General features: G+C 41.4%; 1 protein-coding gene and 1 non-coding gene across 2 annotated transcripts in view; both read left to right on the forward strand.

Annotated features, from left to right (window-relative positions):
* The window catches only part of CAST (calpastatin), a 142,120-nt gene that overhangs the window by 53,020 nt on the left and 61,359 nt on the right, over nucleotides 1-27,741 (forward strand). The window contains exons 4-6 of the mRNA XM_060201193.1: nucleotides 16,876-16,935; nucleotides 25,420-25,485; nucleotides 26,901-26,933. Coding sequence (XP_060057176.1) covers nucleotides 16,876-16,935; nucleotides 25,420-25,485; nucleotides 26,901-26,933 — 159 coding nt within the window. The remainder of the gene's footprint in view (nucleotides 1-16,875; nucleotides 16,936-25,419; nucleotides 25,486-26,900; nucleotides 26,934-27,741) is intronic.
* Nucleotides 21,132-21,239, forward strand: LOC132541589 (U6 spliceosomal RNA). Its single transcript, XR_009552726.1, has one exon. It is a non-coding gene; the product is annotated as a U6 spliceosomal RNA (small nuclear RNA).

Below are 27,741 nucleotides of genomic sequence, written 5' to 3' on the forward strand. Positions count from 1 at the left end.
GTGATAGGGTAGAATTCTTAGCCTAGCAAATTATAATTGTTTTCTTCTCCAGCTCTTCAGACATAGTGTTCTTATACCTCTTAACATGTTTCCAAAGGTTGAATAGGATGAACACTGAGCTACAAATTTATAATGAAAATCTTGGCAATATATCTTAATTGGTTTCATATCTACCCAGTGGTAAACCACAGACTGTGTGTATTACTTTTCCACATTTTCCTACAGACTCGTGAGCTAAATGTTCAGAATGGAATAGCAATTTACCTATTATAGGAAACTAATAAAAAGAAAAATATCCTAGGTAGTGCTGACAGTCTAAAAATAATTCTGAAATATCTTGAGGGAGGGGGTGGGTCCAGTAGAAACACTCCCAGCACTTAGACATATGAAAGCAAATGAAGAAAAAAAATACCATTTACATATTGATTTATTGAACAACTACTGTGTGTTTATAAGTAATTATAAAGAATTTCATTTTATCTATTTAAAACTTAAGCTTTTTTCAGCTAAGTAAGGTAGTATTAGAATGGTGTTATAACAGAGAAAACAGACACGCAGAAAGAGAAAATAACTTATCCTCCACCCCTACCAGATCACAGGGATAACAAGTTTCTATCTGATTCTAAAATTATTTATTTTTTTTCCAATAAATGGGTCTAAAAAAACTTCTATGCAGGAGGCCGGGTGGTAGCGAAGCAGGTTAAGTGCACATGGGGCAAAGCCCAAGGACTGATGTTAAGAATCCTGGTTGGAGCCCCAGGCTCCCCACTTGCAGGGCAATCACTTCATGGGTCATAAAGCAGTTCTGTAGGTGTCTATCTTTCTCTCCTTCTCTCTCATTTTCTCTCTGTCCTCTCCAACAACAACAGCAATGGCAACAGTAATAACAACAAGGGCAACAAAATGGGGAAAAAATGGCCTCCAGGAGCAATGGGTTCCTTTTGCAGGCACTGACTTCTATGCAGTTTCTTTTTTTTTTTTTTAATTTTTTATTTATAAAAAAGAAACATTGACTAAACCATAGGATAAGAGGGGTACAGCTCCGCACAATTCCCACCACCAGACCTCGGTATCCCATCCCCTCCCCTGATAGCTTTCCTATTCTTTACCCCTCTGGGAGTATGGACCCAAGATCGTTGTGGGATGCAGAAGGTTGAAGGTCTGGCTTCTGTAATTGCTTCCCCGCTGAACATGGGCATTGACAGGTGGATCCATACTCCCAACCTGTCTCTCTCTTTTCTTAGTGGGGAAGGGCTCTGGGAAAGCAGAGCTCCAAGGCACATTGGTGGGTTTGTCTGTCCAGGGAAGTCTGGTCGCATCCTGCTAGCATCTGGAACCTGGTGGCTGAAAAGAGAGTTAACATACAAAGCCAAACAAATTGTTGACCAATCATGGACCTAAAGGCTAGAATAGTGCAGATGAAGAGTTGGGGTGTCCTCCATTTTGTAGATAGCTAGTAGGCATATTTTAGTTCTATTTCAAAGGGCCTGTAGCTATACTAGTGTTTTTGTTTTTTGTTTTTTTGCCTGAGCCTGGAATCTGATATGCAGGTGGATCCAAGTTATTGTCTGGGGAGATGATGTCATGGCTGGGAAAAGGACCAGAAAGCTGGATCAGGGAAGAGAGTAGCTCCCAAATATGGGAAAGGGGTATAAATATTGTTGACTGTAAACGCCATCAATTTGATGTGATCTGGGGCCCATAATTAGCTTAGGAGCCTATGTGACCTCTGCATCCCTGTAGATCTGAGCTCACATTCTGTGGTCATGAGTAGGAACGTTCCAAGCTACCCCAGTATTGACCCATCTTCCTCAGGTGTAGCTTAGAGTATGTTGTCCATCCTCCCTTCAGAGGACAGAACATTCTCTACTATTGTTGATTCAAGTTGAGGGCAAGGTCCTATGGGGGCCCACAAAGGTGTCTATTTTGTTGTTCCTGATAGAAATGACCGGTATCAACAAAGAGAGGGATTTATTCAAGTTCTAGGCCCATCAAATCTATTTGGGAATCTCAGGATTCCAGCTGGTGGAATGGCCTGATAGTGACTAAAGAGTCTTCATTAAAGTATTTCTAGGCAGTTTCTATCTACCAGGGTTAAATAACTAAGGCAAGAGTTTGTATCAAATTTTTTTTTATCATAGATTGGAGGTTAGTGATTTATAGTACAGCTGTGAACATATGGGTACAATTTCTCACCTCACCGCAACAGGTCTCTCAAAATACTTTCACCCCCACCCCCACCCCATCTTAGCTTCTTTTCCACCAGTAGGCACCAGGACCACTTATCCCCAACCCTCTTCCTGCCTTCCTTCCCCAGAATACCAGAAATCAGGGTTGTGCTTTCTGTTGTTATGCTCATTATCTTAAGTCTTTTGAATTTCCTTCCAGTGGATGAAGTTTCCTGCTTGTGTGAAAGAGAGCATTATACACTGATTGGAATTGTCAGCTAAGTTTTGTTGACAGTTTCTTTAGATATTTTAATAGGCAGTAGAGAAGGACGAGATTAGTCACCTTTGAACATGGTCTAGTTTTTTAATTAAAAAAAAAACTTAAAAACCTTTGTCAATAGAGATTTCACTTAGCTTGAAAGATAAGCAGCAGTGTTGATATTTTTACATAAACTTTACATGAAGCCTGCTTTGAAAACAATTATTTTACTCCACTGAAATCTTATTCTGTGAAAAGTGGGATGAATTACAATGGAAATTCTAATTATTAATATTCCCCTTTTACAACTGAGGGGACTGAGATCCAAAGCAGTTAAAGAATTTGTTCAAGGCCTCACTGGTAACAGTTGAAATTCACACTTGGGGGGGACCAGGTGGTGGCACACCTGGTTAAGCACACACATTATATTACAGTGTGCAAGGACCCAGGTTCAAATCCCTAGTCCCCACCTATAGGGGAGGAGCTTCATGAGTGGTGAGGCAGGGCTGCAGGTGTCTTTCTGTCTCTCTCCCTCTCTGTACCCCTCTTAACTTCTGTCTCTACCCAATAATAATAACAATAAAATACTTTTTAAAAGAAGAAGAAAGAAAAAAAGAAAGAAATTCACACTTAGCTGGTCTGGTTAAGGGCCACTCTCCTAACCACACTACACAGGGCTGTCTGCAGAGCACCTGCAAAGACTGAACTTGCTGTCAGTATTCATTTGTGAGTTTTTCTTATATTTTTTTTACTTGTTTCTTTCTTTCTTTGTTTGTTTTTGTTTTCTGAGCTCATCTGGATTTCACCTCTCCAGGTTGACTTTTTTCAGATAGAAAAACTGAAACAGAAAGTGAGAGTGAGTGAGTGAGTGAGAGAGAGACAGAGACAGAGACAGAGACAGACACGCAGAGAGAGAGAGAGAGCGGCAAGGACACCACAGCACTGGAGCTTCATTCAATGTAGTGGGGTCCAGACTCAAATATGGTGCATACACATAGCCAGACAGACATACTATCTAGATGAGTTGTTAGGCTGGCTTTTATGTGTTACAATAGCAGTAACAAATTATCGCACCTTTCCATTTTGATTATTTGAAATCAGTTTGGACAAAGGAAGCTTGTTATAGTTCCTACCATTAAGCCCCTTTATTAAGGCTGTGTTACACTCGGAAGTTGGCTGTAAGTATGGTTATTGTCACAGGTCCACATCATAGCCTCAATTTGGTCAGCTCCTTCCGTATTTCTTCATAAATCCCCCTTCATTTTTTGTTAGAGACATTTTGAGTTCATTCTTTCTGCAGAGATTATGACTGGCTTGATATACAAAACTTTTCTAGAAGAGAGACCAGAAAAGTATTGTCTTCTCTGGGTCTTAACTTTCCTGCTTTGTTTCATTTTCGGTAATCAAAGGCATTCTTTTTTTTTTAATTTTAATTATTTTATTTTAATGTGAGGTGGGGGGGAGGGGAGAGAGAGAAATACAGAGGGAGAGATACAGAAAGTGAAAGCAAGACCAGAGCGCTTCTCAGCAATGGTTTGTGGTGCTGCTGGGGATTGAACCTGGGATTTAGGAATATCAGGCATGAAAGTTTTTTGCATAACCATTATATTGTCCCAACAGCTTTTAAAGGCATTCATAGTAGGAATTTTGTGCATCAAGAAAAGCAACCGGTATTCCTGGAGACATGAACACAAATGTGGGGGGTCTACTTTTCTGCTCTTTGATGACTAAGCCTAGGCTGTCGTGCATACAATATAATTACTATCCAAGGGGAAATAATATAACTGTGAATTACCCAAGTTTGCAAAGCAGCGGGAGTGAAGTATTTTCCTTGTAGTATGGACAATCTCAGCCTCATGTCTTCTGTATTGAAGCAGTTGGGGTGGTCTAGCATCAGAACTCACAATCAAGTGCACACAGGGTGTCGTCAATGCTACTACAAATGCCTCTGGCTTGAATTTAGGTCACAGATCAGCTGTGGTTATTGTTCCAGTTGCCAGGCAACCTTTCGGCTATTTATTTTGAGGTCATCCCACGTGTTGGATCCAGGGCAAAGCTTCATGTGCTCTTCACTTCCCAAAACAACTAGAGCTTAGGCACTCTACTTCTGATTAGATCTGTGTGTCTCTTTTAATACATTTTACTATGTATAGCATATACATAGATAATATTCAGATCACCCTGTTTTGTAGTGTTAACCAGTCCCTTCTGGACTGAGTATTTCTGGTACTAAAACACCTCTAAATCTTGCTCAGATTGTTTTGCTTACTAGGAATGACGACTCACCTGGCTTTCAGCTCAGTTGTTTTTTTTTATTCAGTTGTCTCCAGGATTATCTCTTGGGCTCAGTGGCCTATATTACAAAGCCATTGCTCCTGCAGGCCCATCTTCTCCTCCTCCTCCTCCTCCTCCTTCTTCTTCATCTTCTTCTTCTTCGTCTCCTCCTTCTCCTTCTCTTTCTTCTCCTTCTTTTCCTTCTCCTCCTCCTCCCCCTCCTCCTCCTTCTCTTTCTTTATCTTTTGTTTAATAGGACAGAGAAAAGTTGAGAGGTAGAGGGGGGCAGAGAGGATGAAAGAAAGAGAAACCCCTGCAGCACTACACCTCCACCCAGCCCCCAAGTGTCTGTCATTTTTTTAGTACATTTTTAGTACATGCAAGATTTAGTACATGAAAGATTCTGTGGTCCCTACCTCCTTGCTGATCACTCCACAGAAAAATTGAAAATGCACATGTCCTCTGTGAAGTCTTTTGCAATAACACTCCAAACCTAAATCTCAGATGTAGTCTCTCTCTACTTGTCTATTACAACATCATAGTGTTCTTGAGATTGTGTAGCAATTGAACTTATCTCGGGTTCATGCTGAGGTGAATCCCTGTGCCTTGACTAGATCTTCTAGCACAAAGCTATGCTCGCCCCGACTTGTGAAAAAAAGACTGTATTCGGTGACTGTACTGAAAATCTCTTTAAAAGCACCATTACCGGGGGCTGAGAGCACAGCGTTTTAAACAAATATAGCTCAAAGCACAAGGATCCCAGTTTGAGCCCCCCGATTCCCACATGCAGGGGGGTTGCTTCACAAGCAGTGAAGCAGGTCTGTAGATGTCTATCCTTCTCTTCCCTCTCTGGCTTCCCCTCCTCTCTTGATTTCTTTCTAGCCTATCCAACAACAATAACAGCAACAACAATGGGAAAAAGATGGCCGCCAGGAGCAATAGATTCCTAGTGCAGGCACAGAGCCCCAGTGATAACCCTGGAGAAAAAAAGAAAAATAAAACACCACTACTGGGTCAGGAGATAGCTCACTGTATAGGTCAAACACTTTACCGCCTGCTTTCAAATCTTGCCACCAGAAGCTCCACAGATGATGGAATGATGCTGTGGTGTTGCTTCTTCTCTCTCTGTTACTCCCTCTTCCTCTGTCTAAAATAAAGAGTGGAAAAGTAGAAACAGTGAAATTATGTATGTGAATAGCCCCTGCTCATTCCAAAAATAAAGAAAGTGGGGGGTAGCTTGATCATTTCCCTTAATAATTAAAGGTCTGGTGCCAAGTACTGGCACTCCTAGTTAAACGCATATATTACAGTGCACAAGGACCCAGGTTCAAGCCCCTGGTCCCCAACTGCAAGGGGAAGGCTTCATGAGTGGTAAAGCAGGGCTGCAGGTGTCTCTCTGCCTCTTTCCCTCTCTATCTCTCCTTCCCCTCTCAATTTCTCTCTGCCTCTATGCAATAATAAATAAATAAATAAAATTTATTAATTAAAATTAAAATTTAGTATTATTACTAAAATTTATTTATTACAATAAAAAATAAAGGTCTAACATGAATGCATGTCATGGTGTGATTGCATGGCAAACTATCATAATTCATTGCTTTTTAAAATATTTATTCCCTTTTGTTGCCCTTGTTTTATTGTTACAGTTATTATTGTTGCTGTTGATGTCATCATTGTTGGTTGGGACAGAGAGAAATGGAGAGTGGAGGGGAAGACAGAGAGGGGGAGAGAAAGATAGACGCCTGCAGACCTTCTTCACCGCTTGTGAAGCGACCCCCCTGCAGGTGGGGAGCCGGGGGCTTGAACCGGGATCCTTACTCTGGTCCTTGCACTTTGCACCACGTGCATTTAACCTGCTGTGCTACTGCCCAGCTCCCAATTCATTGCTTTTTAAATAATTTCAGTTATCTTTTTTTTATTGGATAGAGACAACCAAATATCAAGAGGGAAAGGGGAAATAGAGAGGAAGAGACAGAGAGACACCTACAGGCCTACCTCACCGCTCGTGAAGCTTTCCCCCTGCAGATGAGGACTGGGGGCTTGAACCCGGGTCCTTGCACATTGTAAATGCACGTGTGCTTAACCAGGTGTGCCACCACCTGGACTCTCATAATTCATTGTTAAAGAAGGAAAGATGCAAAGCTGTAGTTGCCATTCCCACACCTGGTGTTTGTGAAGAATACACTCTCTCTAGAAAGGCCCATCTTCATTCAGCTGCTTATTATTTATGCCACGTGTGTCCTAGGAAGCAGCTCAGGGATTTTGTATGTATGTGTGTTTTTTAAGTTGTATAACTTCAGGTAGATGCCAGGGACAATAGATGATTAACCTGACAGCTAACATTCAAGTGGATTCAAAGTATTGTCTGGGAAGATGCTGTCCGAGTTGAGAATAGAACTAGAAAAATGGATTAGGGCAGCTAGACAGAAGCTCCCAAATATGGGGAGAGTGTGTAAGTGTTGTTAATTGTAAACCCCATCAATCTGACCTAGGGCCCACATCTATTCATATTTAGCACAGCAGCCTGTGTAACCTCTGAGTTAGAGTCAGTTAGAGTTCAAAGTTCATGGTCACAGCTGGGAACATTCTAGGCTGCACTAATTTTAGGACCAGTCTTGCTCAAGTGGCAGGATAGGCTGACCCAGCCTCCCGTTGGAGAGTGGAGTAGTTCCCTACCATTGCTGCTCTACAGTGAGGGCAAGGAGAGAGGCGCCCACAGGAGGGCCTATGGTGACGCTCCTGATGGAAGTGACCAGTGATGATGGTGGAGGTCTTATCTATTAGAGGTCTTGGTCCATCACACCTTTGTAGGAATCCAAAGATTCGCAGACTAGAGCTTCAGATGATGGGGTGTTCCAACCCTAATTCTATATTTGTTTTTGAGATAAAGACAAAAGCATCACTCCATCCATAAAGTCCCATTGTGTTCCCATGTAAAGCATCTGCCCCAGAGTCTGTGACATGGTAAGGCATGCAGTATACCTGTTAACCAATCTCCAAAACCCCAAGTCACCTATTTCTAAAAAACTCATGGATTATTACTCATTTTACATCTTCCCAGTCTATCTTCCCATTCTACAGGTGAGGGACATTGAGCACAGAGAGGTTAAGTAACTAACTAGAGAATTTAATGTCACCTGGATTGCTGTCAGCCTGAGTATTAGCCTCTGTCCTTCTCTTGACCAGGAAGTTATACTGCCTATTGGTGTTATTCTCATAAGGCAGGAAAGACACCATCCTAACCAGACAATGTCCTAATGTTATAGATGACAGTGAGAGAGATTGTGAAAAAAGCATTGGGTTAAATGACAAAGAGCCTAAAGTTCAGGCAGAAGACACTGGGACATCCCTTATTTAGAACACAATGGGGAATCATTGAATCTAGTATTTGATTAGAATGTGTACAAAATGCATATGTATTTCATAGAAATTAGTCATGTAGCCCTAAACAGAAAGGGTTAGAAGTCAGAGAATGGGGTAAGGGTGGATGTTAAGAGAATCAGGCATGGAAACTATTAGTAGGATCGTGACATAATCTAGCTGTGGGAGAGATATGATTTAGACCAGGAGTGTGACTGGTAAAAGAATTGAAGGGGTGGAATGGTGATGAGGCCTGAAACCAGCTCTGCACTTGCATCCAGGTGATTCAAGGCCAGATCACTACATCATTTGGCCCTTACAGCAGTGTAGCATGACCCCCATTTCATAGATAAAGGAGTGGAGGTTCTGGGAGATTAACAGATATGCACAGAGAGTACTGAAGCAGGACTTGAGCCTATATCTCTCTTTCTCAGCTCCTCGCATTAAAGTAACATATAGTCAGTTAATATGGTAGGGCTAGGGTAGAGTGAATGTGCTAGCATGCACATGAACCTGAGTTTGAGTCCCACTTCCCACCTTTGGGGCAGGGGGAACCTCACATGTGTTGAAGCAGTGCTGCAGGTGTCCTCTTTTTTAAAATTTTTAAATTATCTTTATTTACTTATTGGATAGAAACAGTCAGAAATCAAGAGGGAAGGGAGGGATAGAGAGGGTGAGAGACAGAGAGACACCTGCAGCACTGCTTGACCACTTGTGAAGCTTTCCCCCTGCAGGTGGGGACTAGGGGCTCGAACCTGGGTCCTTGTGTACTGTAACATATGCGTTCAATCAGGTGTGCCACCACCCGGCCCCCTGCAGGTGTCCTCTTCATCTCTTCTTCTCTACCCTTCCCCCTCTCAATCTCATTTCTCTTCTCTTCCTTTCTTTCTTTATTTTCTTAAATTTCTCTCTCTCTATCTCTCTGTCTCTGTGTCTCTCTCTTTACATATATATGTGTGTATATATATATATATATATTTTTTTTTTTTTAAGGAAAGGGGATAAATGACCACCAGGAACCTTGGGTTCATCCAGCAGGCAGTGATTCCCAACAATAACACCTGGTGACATTAAAATAATAATAATAATAATAAATAAATAAAATAGGACTGTTGTTGAGATGTGGGGAACAGTTCATAAAATAAATGAGAGTGGAGGGAGTCGGGCTGTAGCACAGCGGGTTAAGCACAGGTGGCGCAAAGCACAAGGACCGGCATAAGGATCCCGGTTCGAACCCCGGCTCCCCACCTGCAGGGGAGTCGCTTCACAGGCAGTGAAGCAGGTCTGCAGGTGTCTATCTTTCTCTCCTCCTCTCTGTCTTCCCCTCCTCTCTCCATTTCTCTCTGTCCTATCCAACAACGACAACAACAATAATAACTACAACAATAAAACAACAAGGACAACAAAAGGGAATAAATAAATAAAATAAATATTTAAAAAATAAAATAAAATAAATGAGAGTGGAAAGCAACGGAGAAGTAACTTTTTTGCAGAAGCACTTTTTTTTTATTTAAGAAAGGAGACATTAACAAAACCATAGGATAGGAGGGATACAACTCCACACAATTCCCACCATCCAATCTCCATATCCCACCCCCTCCCCTGATAGCTTTCCCATTCTCTGTCCCTCTGGGAGCATGGACCCAGGGTCATTGTGGGTTGCAGAAGGTGGAAGGTCTGGCTTCTGTAATTGCTTCCCCGCTGAACATGGGCGTTGACTGTTCGATCCATACTCCCAGCCTGTCTCTCTCTTTCCCTAGTAGGGTGGGTCTCTGGGGAAGCGGAGCTCCAGGACACATTGGTGGGGTTGTCTGTCCAGGAAAGTTAGGTCAGCATTATGCTGGCATCTGGAACCTGATGGCTGAAAAGAGAGTTAACATACAAAGCCAAACAAATTGTTGAGCAATCATGGACCTAAAGGCTGGAATAGTGCAGATGAAGTGTTGGGGGGGGGGTATTCTCTGCAGACTCTTGTGTACTTCTGCTTTCAGGTATATATTTTTCACTTCTATGAGAGACAAGATAGAGTATTTTGGGACTGTGTATTAATACAGGGGGAAAAAATGAGGCAGGTGGGAAGAGGCTTCCAGAAGGAAACAGGTCAGAGGAGGGCTGGAGAAGAAACTGGAGCTCCTGGTGTCACAGCAGACATCAGGGAGAGAGTATGGTCAGTGACTCAGGTGAAATTGTCAGGTAGGAAAGGAGAGCTGAAGTGTGTTCACTGCGCTCTTAGTAACCCTGAGCAAACAGAGGTAGACCAGGCAGGCTGCTGGGTGTGAAGGGTGAGTAGTGCTCAGGTGGGAGGATCAGAGCTCACTGCCAGTGAGGGGTGGAGAGAGGAAACAAGGCTGAGGCTGGGCGAGGCACAACAACTCTGAGTCAGCTTCTGGCCCACTGTGCCTCTGCTTTCTGATCCCTGCCAGCTGCAGACAAGGGGGAGGGATCAAGGGGTGGCTGAATGACAGGAGCTGACTGGCAGGCCCTGGAAAGAAGTCAGAAGTCTCCCGAGGGCCCCAAATGGGTAAGGATTCTAATGTGTGGCAGAAAGAAGCCCAGGGAATCTTTAAAATCTTTTTACTTATTTATTATTGGATAGAGAGAGACAGAAATTGAGAGGGGTTGGGTAGATAGAGGAAAGAGACAGAGAGACACCTGCAGCCCTGCTTTACCGCTCATGTAAAGCTTTCTCCCTGCAGGTGGGGATCAGGGGCTTGAACCCGGGTCCAGGCATAGTGTAATATGTGCGCTTAACCAAGTATGCCACAATCTGGCCCTAGGAATTTTTTTTTAATCAGCCAGATTCAAGGCAGCAGAATGGAGGACTAAGCCATTGGGACCCGCCCCATTTGAGGAAGTCCTTACTCTGCCAGCCAGGCCCTTCACAAAGACTGTGTGAATGCATAGCCCTCTCCACTCACACTGAGCAGTACAAAGGTCCCTGAGATTTGCCCTCTTCTAAGGCAGCCTCTCTAGACACTCTGCAGAATCATGGAGTGGGGTCAGCAGATTGTGTACTCAGTAGCAGCTCTTGTAAAGGGGCCCATTTCTGGTGGAGGAAATGGTTTCCTTATCAGACAGTTAGTTGTGTGATTACTTGCTGTGTGTCGTGCTGTCAAGGAAGACCACAAAATTGGAGAAGAGTGATGGGATGCTCACTGTAAGGGCTGATTCGATGTTCAGAAGATATAATGCAATGTCCAGGAGCTGGTGAGATACACTTGTATGAAAAGTCTGGAAAGCTGAGCAGTGTCTGCTCTGAATTAGAGCTGGACTGGCTGCTGGGTGGATATTTCACACACACACACACACACACACACACACACACACACACACACACACACACACACGAGAGGCTAGAGCACCTGTTCTGGCTTATGCTGTGCTGGCGATCAAACCTAGGGAGGGCCCCATGCATGCAAGCACTGTGCTTACCCACTGAGCCATCTCCTTGGCCTCTTGTGCAAGTGCAAGTGTTCTGTAGTGAACCATGGGATAGAATTGGAGGGTTGGAGACTTTTAAGGAAAGACAAAACAACTGTTGTATGATATGGTAGGGAAAGGATATCGTCACTGGCTTTACTTTTGAGAGGATCGTGTATGTGAGAGTGATATTCAGGAAGATGAATTTAACCAGAATGTTTCATGTTCTAAGCTAAAAGGCTAGAGTTCTTTGCAAAAATCATGTGAGAAAGGGAAGCAGTTTCTATTTTCTAAGGACTTTAAAAGCATTTTATCTTCTCTTGTCTCTAGTTGCTCACTGCACTAAACTTCCAAAGTTCTCACTGTAAATGGATCTATAGATTTTTGTTAATAATGCCAGAGAATAGGATGCCATATTGCCTAAGGACAGGGTTAAATGTGAAATTTTTTTGTAGACCTTACTCTCTTAGACCAGTACTGGTTTACTTCAAGATTCCTGGTTAACTTAATGTTATCTGACAGTGCAGCAAGAATATTTGAGATGGTCCTGATATAGAGAGAACTCTTACAACATTTTTTTCTTCTTTGTTATGTAGGAACGTCTCTATACCTGTTCAGGCACATCAGTTGTAACTTAGGACTGCTTCACAGTGATCTTTCTTACCTGGTTCTGTGCACCTCTGAGGGTACGGCTATATCTTCTTCGTTGTGTATCCTCAGATGTGGCTCTGCTTTTTAAAATATGAGTTGTTGAATGGATGAGTGGGCAGGAAATAATTATATGATGTGACATTTTCTTTTCCTTTCTCAAAGAAAAGTAACCTTCCTTCGCTCTGATTTATACCTCCATTCAGGTTTCAAAATAACTAGTGATATTTGGGTTGTAAAGTGATTTGCATGGATCCTTGGGGAGGGAAAGCATTGCTCTAGCTGCACTTCAGTTCGATTCCTGTCATTAAGGTTCGGAGGTTCCAGTAGGCTGGGCTAGCTTCACGGCGGTAGACAGAGATGACCAGAGACACACGGCTGAGCTGAGAACGCAGTTTAATCTTTATTCACGAGTGGGCAAATCACCACACCATGTGCTTCCCCATCTTTCTCCTCCCGGCCGGCCGCTGCTGGGGGGCCTCTCAGAAGTCCGTAGGGTTTCTTTTGGGGCGGGGACAAGGGGGAAGGCGAAACTAGCAGGGCTAAACCACAATCTCCCAGAGGTGGGGGGAAGGAGACCAAACCAATATGAAACATACCAACAGATTCCTAATGCTAATGCCGCAGCATTACTATCTATGTATGAGCTTTGTGGTTGGACTTGAACATTGGCTAGCACTAGAGATTGGTGGCAACTACTGAGTGGTAGGTTCAGCATCAAAGTAAACAGTTTTCAAATCACCTGGTTTAGATCCTGGCGTCACACACACAGAGTGCAAGATCTATGTCTGCTTGATGCCCTTTATCTTTAATCACCACTATGGCTGTTTCTTTCTTAGCTGTGCTTGTCCCCTCCCTCACCCACCTACCCCACTACTGCTTTCATATTTAGGTGGAGCTGGGGCCTTGCACATGTGCTGTTTCATTGTCCTAGGCTGTTTTTCTATTCATTAAGTTTAGAAATAAATAGGAAGGAAATAGGGAGGGAATGAAGGAACTGAACAAACCAAAGTTCACCACAGAGAGAGAGAGACAGAGAGGGAGTCAGAGAGAGAGAGTTCATCCTGTATTCCAGTCATGGAAGTAGAATCATTTCCATTTTTTTCTGGATCCCACGAAGAAGTTGTGTCATTGCAGTTTCAAAATACTTAGTGCCTCTAGTGGGAAAATATTTTCATGCAGGTTCAAGCACTAGTCTGTGCCCAAAATAACTCACTCCCTGCTTATTTATAGCTACTTCATATAGATATTTACTGTTCTTAGTGTGGCTTTGACAATCGTCTCCTTTCTAGGATGTAAGGGTCGCTTCGAATTCTTGCTAATAATAATAATAGTAATAATAACAATGTAGTAAGGTAGGTTGAAAAAAACCCAAGACTATCTGATTTCAGGAATATTTGAAAATTGTTTACCCAAGGATTTGTTGCTTTGAAAAGGACTTGCATGTAGTGTGTTTGGTCTGTGGTGGTTTTGCAGTGTTGAGGGGAACCATTGAACATAAATATTAAAGGGGAAGAAACTTAATGAGTTTGAATAGAAGCTTGTACAACCAATATTGATTACAAAAAGTCAGGTTTATTTAAATACAGGCAAATTAATCCCAACAAGTTAAAAATTCTCTCAAGGGAAAAATGATACCCATGTATTATTCCATTAACTTGATGGCAGGTTCTGCCTTATTATTTCTTCCAGTCCTTTGTTGCCAGGGTTTAAACACAGGGTCTCACACATGTGCTTTACTACTGACTCACTTCCATGACCCAGTTTTCATTTTGCATTTTTATAGAGGGGGTTAATGCTTTACATTGATAAATGCATACAATTTTATTGTGTAGTAACAGGCCTCCAAAGTTATCTTCCTACCCTCTCCCCGCTCTGAGTCCTTTTATTTGATGCAATACACCATGTCCAGCTAATGTTTCTCTTTGTGTTCTCCCTTCCCGTTCTCTACTTTATTAAGTCCTGCTAGTAAGTGAGATCACTATTTGTCCTTCTCAAATATTCATTTTTTAAGGAAAGCAATAGGGAGGAGAAGAGAGTGGTGGGAGGGAGAGATAACAGAGCACCACTCCACTACCCCCAGAATCCCATCGTCTCTATCCATGGCTCTCCCATGGGGTGCCAGGCATCGAACCCAGGGCCTCATAAATCTAAAGTATGTGCATGACCTGCTGAGTCACCTCCTGGATCAAACATTTCAGTTCTTTATCCCAAGAAAATATTAAAAGAACCACTCTGTGCTCTACTATAGTGACTGTGTGTGTGTGTGTGTGTGTGTGTGTTGTGTATTTTGGAAGGGTGAAGTTCCCAGTTGATGACTAAGTGTGTGCTCAAGGATAGTTAAATCCATATGGTGGTGGAGGAGAAAGCAGTAACCTAAATCTTTGTGGTGCTATTTGTGAATTGTGGTGATTCACTATTATCATTAATATGTCCTCCATTCTGTGAGATCTGTGCAGAAGATGGTTTTGTTTGGCCATGGACAAATAATAATAAGGTCACAAATATAATAGGGTCACTCTGTCACTTCACCTCAAAGGGGTAGTATGGGATGGTCAAAGAGACAGTGTGGGCTTCAGTGAGCTTTCAGGGGGTATAGATTGATCCAACCTAGGGACTCAGCCTCAGAAATGACTCAGAATTAGTCAGTATAGTCAGGGCTTTGGTGATATTGGCAGGACAGATGGCTGTTTACAGACAGACCGTTACTTAAGAAGGCCACTCCTGTTAGATGGATTCCTTGGGCTCTAAAACCGAATGGGTTCAAATGTTAAGGAGGTACAAATGAACCTGGGTTGGAATTTGCCAGAATAGTGATTGTCTATTCAGTACTATCCAGTGTGATACAAGTTAAGTACTGGAGTGGTGCTCAGTGTCATGTAAATGTATACATGCACTTCCCATTGCTGGGGTGATTAGATGGCAAAGCTAAGCTTCTGCCCCCCCTGCCCCCCATGCATACCCTAGCATATTGTTTGCTTAGTAATTCTGCTAGCATTCATCATCTCCTGCCCTCAAGGAAGAAATGTAGTTGAAACAGATAATACAGAGGAATCCTCTGCCAACTCAGCTTCTACCTTCTCTTCTTTACACCACACTGAAAGGACAGCTCAGTTCTCTGGAGTCCATTTTTCAGAGCTCTGTCCTGCACTTTCTTGTATAATATCACGGGAAGTAGCTCTCTGGTAATTTAATGGGAATCTAGAATACAAGCATTTTGCATATATTATCTCAAATACAACTATGAAAAAATAGGTGGTATTGGTCTAATTTTCTGTTCTTAAATGTAAGAACAAAGTCATAGGGCTAGTTGTTGACAGAGCTGGTGTTTGAGCAAAGTTATGTCATTTCAACAATCATTTTCTGGAGGACAGAGATAGCTCAGCTGGCAGGTGTGTATCTTGCCATGTTTAAACTTTAGCAATATATGGGAGGTTGTGAGGAAGTTTTTGTTGCTGTAGTATCAGAGTTCTCTATCTCTCTCTCTTTCTCTCTCTTTCTCTCTCTCTCTTTCTCTCTCTCCCTATCTCTCCCCCCCCTCTCTCTCTTTCTCTGTCTCTCTCTTTCTACCTCTACCTCTACCTCTACCTCTGAATGAAAATACTGCTCTGAAAGCGTGAAGTCACTCATGTGCATGGCTCTGGAAAAAAACAAGTTATGTTCATTCTAATAATAGCACAGATAATAATTATAATAATCTTTACTGAGCAATTGTGTGCCAGGTAGTAATGAAATTATAAATGGTTGTTACCTATTAAAGAAAGTTGAGGGAGAAACTAAAGATCAGAGATTATTTTGCATAATTTGGCCAAAGTTGTTTAGGAATAAACATACTTAGTGTTTAAACCTAGCTGATCTAGTTATAAAGGTTTTTCACCCACTGGGCAACCACTTAAATTTATGTATTTGCCTCCAGAGTAACCGCTGTGTCTTAGTGCCAGCACTAGGTATCCACTGCTCCTGTAGGACTCTTTTTTCAGTTTTATTGGACAGGACAGAGAAAAATTGAGAAGGGATTGGGAGATAGAGAGGGGAGATAAAGATAGACATCTGCAGGCCTGCTTCAAGGCTTGTGAAGCGACCCTCCCCCCTCCTGCAGTTGGAGAACCAGGGGCTCGAACAGGGATCCCTGTGTGGGCGCTTGCACTTTGTACTATGTGCACTTTACCCAGTACACCACCTCCCAACCCCCTTACTTGAATTTTTAAAACATATTTATTTGTTTTATTGGATAGAGACAGAGAGAAATTGAAAAGGGAAGAAAAGAGAGAGAGGGAAAGAGGAAGAGAGACACCTGCAGCAGCACTTAAAAGTTGTGAACCTTCCTCCTGGCATGTGCAGAGCAAGGGTTTGGACCTGGACCCTTGCTCAGGGTAATGTGTTTGCTCAATAGAGTGTACCACCACCAAACCCCTCGTACTTGACTTTTGACTTTTATGGTCACAGTACTTAGACTAATTAAAACTAACATAAAGTATTAGGAGCATGGACCAGGAAATGGCACAGTGGATAAAGCACTGGACTCTCAAGCAGGAGGTCCTGATTTCAGTCCCCGGCAGTGCATGTACCAGAGTGATGTCTGGTTCTTTCTCTCTCTTCTCCTATCTTTCTCATTAATAAGCAAATAAAATATTTAAAAGTGTTAAAAAAAAAAAAAAGAATTAGGAGCAAGTTTGGTAAGAGAGCCTGATGGGAAAAAGTTTGTTGTAGGATAACTAGAATAAAATATATTTCTTTCATTTCAAGGCATCAGTTTCCTCTGCTTCAGCCAACAAGTCTTCCAGTATGAATTCTACAGAACCAAAGGTATGAAAAACATCTTCCCCACCAATATGGCCTGGAGCTCTGCTTCCCCAGAGACCCACCCTACTAGGGAAAGAGAGAGGCAGACTGGGAGTATGGACCGACCAGTCAATGCCCATGTTCAGCAATTACAGAAGCCAGACCTTCCACCTTCTGCAACCCACAATGACCCTGGGTCCATGCTCCCAGAGGGATAGAGAGTGGGAAAGTTATCAGGGGAGGGCATGGGATATGGAGATTGGGTGGTGGGAATTGTGTGTAGTTGTACTCCTCCTACCCTATGGTTTTGTTAATTTAGCCTTTCTTAAATTAAAAAAAAAAAAAAGAATGCCAAAAAAAAAAAGAAAGAAAAACATCATCAGTGGTCAATCTGGATGAGTGTTTTTAAATTGATCATACTATAAAGCAAAGCAAATATAAACTAATAGCTGGAGAGTTCTATGTCTTAAGGATGACTAGTTATAGAAGTTAACATTATTTTCTTTTTAAAAAAGTTATTAGTGTGTAAGGATCCGGTTCAAGCCCCCAGCTCCCCACCTGCAGGGGAGTCGCTTCACAGGCGATGAAGCAGGTCTGCAGGTGTCTTTCTCTCCCCCCTGTCTTCCCCTCCTCTCTCCATTTCTCTCTGTCCTATCTAACAACGATGACTAATAACTACAACAACAAGCAACAAGGGCAACAAAAGGGAAAATAAAAAAATTATTAGTGATTTAATAGTGATTACCAAGATTTTAAGGTAACAGGGGTACAGTTCCACACAGTCCCCACCACCAGAGTTCTGTGTCCCATCCCCTCCACTGGAAGCTTCCCTATTCTTTTCTTTTTTCTTTTTTTCTTTATTGGGGGATTAATGTTTTACAGTCAACAGTAAATACAATAGTTTGTACTTGCATAACATTTCTCAATTTTCCACACAACAATACAATCCCCCCTAGGTCCTTTGCCATCCTGTTCCAGGACCTGAATTCCCCACCCACCCGAGTCTTTTACTGTGGTCAATACACCAACTCCAGTCCAGGTTCTGCTTATTGTTTTCTCTTCTGGTATTGTTTTCAACTTCTGCCTGTGAATGAGATCATCCCATATTCATCCTTATGTTTCTGACTTATTTCTCTTAACATGATTTCTTCAAGCTCCATCCAAGATGGGCTGAAAACTGTTAAATCATCATTTTTACTCTGAAAATGTCCAATAGTTCTAGTTTATCTATTTCTTCATTTAGCTCCTTTGTTTCTTTATGGATTTTCTGCCTGGATGATCTGTCAAGTTGAGAGAGTGAGGTGTTGAAGGCCCCTACTATTACTGTTAATAGTAGTATTATAATAATAGTATTATTATTAACAGTAATATTATTGCTATTAATACTATTAATATTATTGTATTGCTGTTAATCTGTTGCTATAGCTCTTTCAGCAGATGTTTGGTGTATTTGTATGGCCTCTCCTTGGGTGCATAGATGTTGATAATCATTAATTCCTCTTAATTAATTGGTCCTTTGAGCACTAAGTAATGTTCATCTCTATCTTTTTTAATTTTATTTTAAGGTCTATCATGCCAGATATAAGCATAACTGTTCTTGCCCCTTTTTTGTGGTTCATTGGCTTGTATGGTAGTTTTCCATCCTTTCACATTGAGTCTGTGTTTGTCTTGTTGAGTTAGGTGGGATTCCTGCAGACAACATACGGTTGGGTTGTGTTTTCTGATCCATCTTCCTACTCTGTACCTTTTAAGAGGTGAATTCAGGCCGTTGGCATTTATTGATATTATATATTGGAGATATTTTAATGCCATTCTTGTCGATTTTCAGAGTGTTCTGATATATGTCATATTTTTGGTGGTCTGAATGTTTATAGGAGACCTTTCAGAACTTCTTTCAGGGCAGGCTTGGTGATAGTTGATTCCTTCAACTGTAGCTTGTCTGAGAAGGTTTTTATGCCTCCATCTAGTCTGAATGACAGTCTAGCAGGATACAGTAGACTTGGTTGAAAGCCTTTCTCATTGAGTGCTCAATAGATATCTTGCCATTCTCTTCTGGCCAGTAGTGTTTGTGTGGAGAAGTCTGCTGCTAATCTTATGGGTTTTCCTCTGTAGGTGACTCTTTGTTTTTCTCTTGCAGCCTTCATGATCCTTTCTTTGTCCTTATTCCTTTTTATTCTAAATATGATGTGTCTTGGTGTCTTTACGTCTGGGTTAATTCTGTTTGTAACCCTCTGTGCTTCTTGAACCTTTATGTCTTTGATGTTGTCTTGACTAGGGAAGTTCTCATTTGTTATGTCCTGTAGAATGCTTTCTTCCTCTCCCTCTTGTAGGCCTATAATGTGTATATTATTTCTTTTGAAGTCATCCCATATATCTCTGTTTTGTTTTCAGTATCTCTTAATCTCTTTTTAAGATCTCTTCTTTCTTAGTTTTCTCTAATTCATCCTCAATCTTGCTAATTCTGTTATCTGCCTCATTTATTCTATTCTCTCCTCTGTTGTTTTCTGTAGCTCAGATATTTTATTACCCTGTTTTGATACTGTATTAGCTTGTTCAGCAAGTTATGCTCTTAGCACAGATATTTCAGCTTTCAGTTCTCTAATGACCTTGAGATAGTGTTTTCTTTCATTTCCTAATTTCTGATATTACTTTCAAACTCTTTCTTCACTCCTGTGACTAATTCCTTAGCTAGCATTTGGATATTAATCTCATTATCCTGTTTTTCTACCTTCGGGGGGATTTTATCTGGGCTTTTGTCCTAGTTCATGTCTCCAGTGTTTCTCCTTGGTTTAACCTTTATTACAGTGTGTTGGAGGTCCTTCTCCCAATACTTTTCAGTCCACTGATCACTCTTGCCTGGATGGACTTGTGTCTAAGTAACATACTTAAAGAGTTCACATTTGTGGAAATTAACAGTGGTTTCAATGTTATCTCAATCCCTGAGTTCAAGCACAATGACTGTTAAAACCTCTTTTGTTCTTTTTCTTCCATGTAGGCTATGGTAGCCTGAGGGATTTTAAACTATAAGTAGGTTTTTTTTTTTTAGCTTAATCACTCACTCCTGACCAAGAGATAAAGCAGGGTGGGGGAGAGCTAGCCCAGTGGTTATGCAAAGAGACTCCCACACCGCAAGGATGCAAAGCTCCATGCTCAATTCAGCTTCTCTGCCAAGCTGGGTAGCACTGCTGGACCCTGTGAGTTTCTAAATAAGTCCTGTTTATAGACTGTAGGTTCTGAGGCAATTATTCACTGTGTTCTTATCAGGAGAACAATGTGGAAAGGCTCCTACTCTACAGCCCTACTGCTAGTCCACCAGGGTCTCAATCTTCTTCTGAGTTTCCCAACCAGTTCTCTGCCCCCCCACAATGTCAGCACAGGTTCTCCTCCCTGCTGCTCCAGCCTCTGAGGATAGTAGCAAATGGAGACTCACAGTTGCATTTGGTGAGTCTTAGGGTAGTTCTCTCCTCCTCCCTTCAGCAGTCTTTTTGTTGGTAAAATGGACTGGAGGTGGCTCCCCAATTGGCAAACTGCCAGACTATTACCAGCCAGTCGGGAGTAGATATGGGATTTAGCCCCAGAAATCTCTCCTTAGGCTCTTCTCTGTCCAGTTTCCCTATTCTTTATCCCATTGGGAGTGCAGACTAAAATTCTTTATGGAGTGCAGAAGGTGGAAGTTCTGGCTTCCCTAATTGCTTCTCCACTGGACATGGATATTGGCAGATTGATCCATACAAACATTATTTTCTTAATTTATGGATAGGAACTCATCTTTCCTTTCAGTTTTTACCTCAAATATCATATATACATTTCTACATATTTAGACTAGCTAGAAAAACTATACTCACCCAGAGGGCTTTTCCTTTCCTTTCTTTTTTTTGCCTGTTTTGGACATAGACTTTTTAGCTTTTTAATTGTAAGATAAATAATATATGTCTGGAACTAAGTAACAATAAAAATCCTTAGTTTATCACTGTTATTATCCTGGGAATTTCAAACTAAATATAGGAACCAGAATGTTGGATCAGGGAGATCGCATAGTTTTAGCACATAGGACTGGCATACAAGAAGTCTCAGAATCAGTTCCTACTACCATATAATGCCAGAACCAAGGGTGCTTTCATATCTACCTCTCTCTGCTCCTACCCCCTCCCCAACCTCCCCCTCCTCCTCTCCCTCTCTTTCTTGTGAAAACAAGTCTTTTAAAAAAGATTGAGAATGCTGTGCTCACTTTGGTGGCATGTAAACTAAAAGTAAAATGATACAGAGAAGACTAGTATGGCCCCTGTGCCAAATGTGACACACATATTCTTCAAGAGTTGCATAAAGATAAAAAGAATAAACATGTTTCACTAGCTGATCAGAGACAGATGTGAATGGATACCAGTTATTTCAGATGCTTTCTGAAATTGGAGTCATGTGGAACTCCAGCTTATTCATAAACCTTCGTTGCATTCTGGGGTTTGTTCTAATAATTATTAGAATTTCAGAAAGGAAAAAAAAAGAATGTCCTCCATTGCTGTTACCACTTAAAGAGAATCTGATTGTTAAGAGTTGGCTGAAGCTGACCGTAACCCTCTTTATGAGTCTCCATCTTTCCATTTCCTTCTTGGCAATATTCTAGGGCAAGGCATGAAAAAGAGAGATGCTTAGGATACTCATAAATACTTTTTATGAGCCAAGACTCTAACTTGTTTGTTTTGTGTGTCATTTTTAGGTGTTGAAACCCGGGGTCAAACAACCAATGTTCTTTTAGAACTTAAAGTAGCTTTAAGAACTATGTCAGTGCGTTGTGAATAAGTTACTCTTGTTAAAATCATCAATACACTTTTGCTTCCTGTTGGCCACACCACTTGGCCCTGCAAGGAGGATCCCTCAACATATTAATACTGGGAAAATCCTTTAGTAATGTCAGGAGATTGTACGGCCTAATATTGAATTTTTTAAAAATTGCAAATATTTTGAAATACATAGTTCTTATCTAAACTTTTTAAATTTATTTAGCATTCATTTCAATTTTACATTTAGCCTCTTATTTTCAAAATAGGTATGACCTGATCCATTCTTAATTTAAACACATTTTCTTGTTTTTACTATGCCTAATATTAAATAAGATTAATCCAGAGGCCAGGGGACAGGTGTGATGGACTTTGTTGAATGCACATGTTACCATGCACAAGGACCTTGATTCAAGCCCCCAAGCCCCAACTGCAGGGGGGAGCTTCACAAGCTTCAAAGTAGGGCTGCAGGTATCTCTGTTTTCTCTCCCTCTCTATCTCCCCTTCAGTCTCAGTTTCTCTCTGCCTCTATCCCATAAATGAATAAACTAAAAAAAAAAAAAAGAAATACTTTTAAAAAAAGACCAAAAAAATTCAGATGCGTCGATACCACCAAAATAGATGTAAAAAAAGTGTTAATGATTACCGATTAAAGTGTACATTTCTACCTTGTTAATCATTATTAATCACTAATAAAAAAATTAAGTGTTCATTTTATCCATCCATTCCACTTCTAGCTGATTAATATATACATTTCATTATAAGTTGCTTGCGTCTGTGAATGTATATTCTTAATTTTAATGTAGAATTATTTTATGTAAAATCTTGATTATCAAGTGGTAATTAGGAACTATCAGTAGATTCAAAGCACTACAATATTAGTTGGATTATTTCCCTTGTTATTCATGTCATAAATTGCATTTATATAAACTCAAAAAGTAAAGTAGTGTGTCCAGAAATTTATTTATAAAGATCCAGTTTGAAAGATCCCCAAATGGCAAATTTCTTAAGAAACACTTCTTTAATCACAAACTTTGTTTCCTTCACAAAGCAGTAAGTATATTGGCATAATAAGAGTGTATTATTTGAATATATATATATATATATTTATCTTCATTATTGAAGCACAAGACATAGTAAATTAAAACTAATCTGATTTATCTTCTTCAGACAATAGAATACAAGGAGGAGGAGTTTATGTTGCTATCACTAAGATATAAAAGGGGCAATAAGGCTGTGTGCCTCAGTTCTAACTTCTAAGTCTCTTTGAAAAGTTAGTAGCTTAATTAAGTTTTATTTTTGTTTTCATATTTTGCCTATATGCCACCAATGCATGTGGATAAGTGACTGACTTTTTTTAAAAAAATTTTCAAAGCATTTATTTATTTATTTATTTCCTCTTGTTGCCCTTGTTGTTTTTATTGTTGTAGTTATTATTGTTATTGATGTCATTGTTGTTAGATAGGACAGAGAGAAATGGAGAGAGGAGGGGAAGACAGAGGGGGGAGAGAAAGACAGACACCTGCAGACCTGCTTCAACGCCTGTGAAGCGACCCTGCAGGTGGGGAGCCGGGGGGTTCGAACCGGGATCCTTACGCCGGTCCCTACACTTTGCACCACATGCGCTTAACCTGCTGCGCTACCGCCCGACCCCCTGACTTTTTTTTAACACAGGTAACATTTAATTATGTGAACTCTGTAAAATACCCTCACTAGATATTCTAAGCCAGAGCCTGCTCACCAGAAGCGTTCCAGGAACATCTGATCATACCTCTCTCTTGTGCTATAAAACACCATACACTATTCACAAAATTGTGTTTTAAGATTATATTGACAAAATTTAGGGAAGTCTTTGGCAATGCCTATGACTACTAATTTGATCACAAGTATTAGGACTATAGCTGGGGGGCAGGCAGTGGCATTCTCAAGAGAGTACAGATATTCCAGTGTGCACAGACCCAGGTTCAAGCCCCTATTCCCATCTACAGGACAAGGGTTGGGGGGGTTCACAAAGGGTGAAGCAGTGCTGTAGGTATCTGTATTTCTGTCCCCCTTCTATTCCTTTCTTCTTTCCCTCTCAATTTCTCAATTTAAAAATAAAAAGCTGCTGGCAGATGTGGATTTGACTGATTATTATTATTAATTATTATTTATTATTATTAATTATTATTTTACCAGAGATTTACTCAGCTCTGACTTTTGGTAGTAAGGGGGATTGAACTTGGGACTTCAGATCCTCAGGCATGAAAGTCTTATATAACCATTATGCTGCCTCCCCCACCCAAGATTCTTGTTCTTTTTAAAAATATTTTGATTTATTTATTAATGAGAGAGCTAGGAGGAGAAAGAGAGAGAAGGAACCAGACATCACTCTGGTACTTGTGCTTCTGGGGCCCGAACTCAGGACCTCATGCTTGAAGGGACAAAACTTCACCCACTGTGCCACTGCCAAGACCACACACCCAAGAGTCTTCATACAGGCACTGAGCCCTGGTGACAACCCTGGTAGTCAAGGAAAGGGAAAGGAAAGGAGAAGAGAGGAGAGGGGAGGGGAGGGGAGGGGATGGGGAAGGGAAGGGGGAAAGGAAGGAGGAAGGGAAGGAGAAAGGGAAAGAATGGAGAGAGCGAAAGAAAGAATGGAAGGAAGGAAGGAAGGAAGGAAGGAAGGAAGGAAGGAAGGAAGGAAGGAAGGAAGGAAGGAAGAAAGAAAGAAAGAAAGAGAGAGAGAATGGAGGTAGGGGAGGGAGGGAGGGAGGGAGGAAAAATCAAAAGAAGACTATAGCAGGAGGGTCTAGAAGCTAGTTCACTCAGTAGGGTGTGTGCCTTGTCCTGAGTGCTATCAAGGTTCCATCCCCAGTATTACCTGAAAGAGCAGTGACAATGGGGGAAAGCCCAGCGTTGTGGTCCTTCTTTCCCTGTCTCTGTCTCTATCTGAAGTATAAAAATATGGAGGAGAAAAAAAAAGTCAGGAGTCTGGCGGTAGCGCAGACCGGTGGAAGGATCCCGGTTTGAGCCCCGGGCTCCTCACCTACAGGGGAGTCGCTTCATAGGCGGTGAAGGAGGTCTGCAGGTGTCTATCTTTCTCTCCCCCTCTCTCTTCCCCTCCTCTCTCCATTTCTCTCTGTCCTATCTAACAACGACATCAAGAACAACAATAATAACTACAACAATAAAAAGGGGCAACAAAAGGGAAATAAATATTTATTTAAAAGTCCCCCAAGAGCAATGAAACTAGACAATCATTAGGTCTTGGTACCAAAACTAGAAACACAGAAGAATGAAGGCGTATTGCTGCAGGGTGCAGAAATGGCTATCATTGCAGATTTCCCTTGCTGTTTGAAAGCAGAGTGTTCCTGTTTGTGATGTTTTGGTAGAATATTAGGGTGGAGGCAAGAATGCTATTACCACTAATTTTCATGGGAAAATTTTGCACATTCCCAGACCTCCAATTTCACCTACCAATTTATACCAGACAGGAAGTTTTTATTTAAGGAAGGTAGAGGAAACCTATAATGAAAATATGACAGGCATGAAAAGAGCCAACCCAACATGAAATAATTTACTTGAATTTAAGCACCTACAACTTCTTGGAACTATATCCATCCCTATGAAGCAGGCACAGTGAGTGAATGGAGTGGATATTGACATAAACATTTTAACTCTGCTTTTATGTGTTGCTTATTTGATCATCCGAATAAATAAAGTCACACTTGGGGCTGTGCTCTTATATTAGGCCATTCCAGTCAGCAAGCAGATGGAAGAACAGCCTTCTCCTAACAAGAAAAGACACAAAAGACAGGTGATGTGGTTCATTTCTACTAAGGGACATTTCTGTCCACTAACGGTCACTGGCTACTCAGTATGTGTTAGTAATTGCAGTTCACAGTCTTCCACAGTGCTCTAACCCATCACAGACTGCCTGGCAGGCTCAGCCACCCATCATTCACATGCTGCACTAAAAAATAAATTTCACTGCTCTGAATCCTGTGGCCACCCCATTGTTTTGCTCCATAAGCTATAAATGCATGTTGTTTCATTCACAAAAAAAAAAAGATGCTACTGACTATGAATGGTGAGGGGTTTTATTTTAGCTTGCTGTGTGCTAGCTACAATGCTTCTTCATAATAAACCTTTGTATATCTTTGATACTCATATTAAGGAATAAGGTGTGAATTGCCAGTTAAACAGTGGGAACAGAATATCTGCATTTACGTGTTTATCCAAAGAGTTATAATTCCCGGGGGCTGGACGGTAGCGCAGCAGGTTAAGCTCACATGGTGCAAAGTGCAAGGACTGGCTTAAGGATAGCAGTTGGAGCCCCCAGCTCCCCACCTGCAGGGGGGTTGCTTCTTCACAAACGGTGAAGCAGGTCTGCAGGTGTCTAGCTTTTTCTCCTCTCTGTTTTCCCCTCCTCTCTCAATTTCTCTCTGTCCTATTCAACAACAACAGCTATAACAACAATAAGAGTAACAACCACAACAAAGGCAACAACAAGGGCAACAAAATGGGAAAAATAGCCTCCAGTAGCAGTGGATTTGTAGTGCTGACACCGAGCCCCAGCAAAAACCCTGGAGGCAAAAGAGAGGGAGAGGGAGAGAGAGAGAGAGGGAGAGTTATAATTCACATAGTACTAAGTGCAAGGATCCACAAAAGGACCCAGGTTCTAGCCCCTACTCCTCACCTGCAACAGGGATGCTTCACAAGTGGCGAAGCAGGTCGATAGGTGTCTGTATTTCTCTCTCCCTGTCTCCCCCTCCGCTCTCAATTTCTCTCTGTCACTCTATCAAATGAAAAGAGAAAATAAATAGCCACCAGGAGCAGTGGATTCATAATGCTGGCACCAACCTCCAGGGATAACCCTGGAGGCCAAAAGTAAACAGTTCAGGGTTCAGGTCCTAAAATGTGATGGCAGAGGACCTAGTGGGGGTTGTATTGTTACGTGGAAATTTTACACATGTACAAAGTATTGGAATTCACTGTTGACTGTAAACCATTAATTCCCAAATAAATAGAAAATAAAATAATTTTAAGAGTTATAATTCCAATAAAAGTATAGTAAGTTTAACTATAAATTATTAACTTATAAGTCAAAGTCATTTACTTTCAGTTTCCTTAGTTGAAGAAACTATATGATATCCTTTGTAAACCATATTCATTCTTCTTTTCCTTCCTCCCTTTCTTCTTCCTGTCTTTTGTCTAAATTCAACTGTAAAGAAAGAACCTGAGAAAAAGTCACAGTCATCTGAGGTAAGTGATTGAAATCAACTACTGAGTTCCTTAGATCCTTTGTAGTACTAAGTAATAGTTGGTTCAGTGCTGTGGCAAGATAAGAAGATTTTTGCCAGTTTATTAGTCTTGGATTAGTCTTTTGAATATGACTGTGAAAATTGTGAGGGGGTCGGGAGGTAGTGCAGCAGGTTAAACGCACATGGCGCCAAACACAAGGACCGGTGTAACGATCCCGGTTCGAACCCCAGGCTCCCCACCTGCAGGGGAGTCGCTTCACAGGCAGTGAAGCAAGTCTTCAGCTGTCTATCTTTCTCTCCCCCTCTCTATAGTCCCCTCTTCTCTCCATTTCTCTCTGTCCTATCCAACAACAATGACAGCAGTTACAACAACAATAATATAAACTACAAGGGCAAGGAAAGGGAAAAATGGCCTCCAGGAGCAGTGGATTCGAGTGTAGGCACTGAACCCCAGCAGTAACCCTGGAGGCAAAAAAAAAAAAAAAGATTGTGTAGTATACAGAAAATAATTAAAACACAAAATACCTCTACTAAAACCAGTGTATAATATTTTATAAATAAAAACAATTTACCCAGAAGGCATCTTGTTCAAGATGGGGTTTTTGTTGTAGATGAGGCGTGTGTATTAAGTCGAATCAGGAAGGGGCTTGGCAGTGGTGCACATGGGTGAACACACATTCCCTTGCTCAAGGACCCGGATTCAAGACTCTCATGCCTATCTGCAAGGGGAAAGCTTCATAAACTATGCAGCAGGGCTTCAAGTGTCTGTCTTTCTCCTCCTCTCTCTTCCCCTTCCCTATCAGTTTCTC

Source organism: Erinaceus europaeus, chromosome 11, assembly GCF_950295315.1.
Source record: "Erinaceus europaeus chromosome 11, mEriEur2.1, whole genome shotgun sequence".
NCBI classification, from domain to species: domain Eukaryota; kingdom Metazoa; phylum Chordata; class Mammalia; order Eulipotyphla; family Erinaceidae; genus Erinaceus; species Erinaceus europaeus.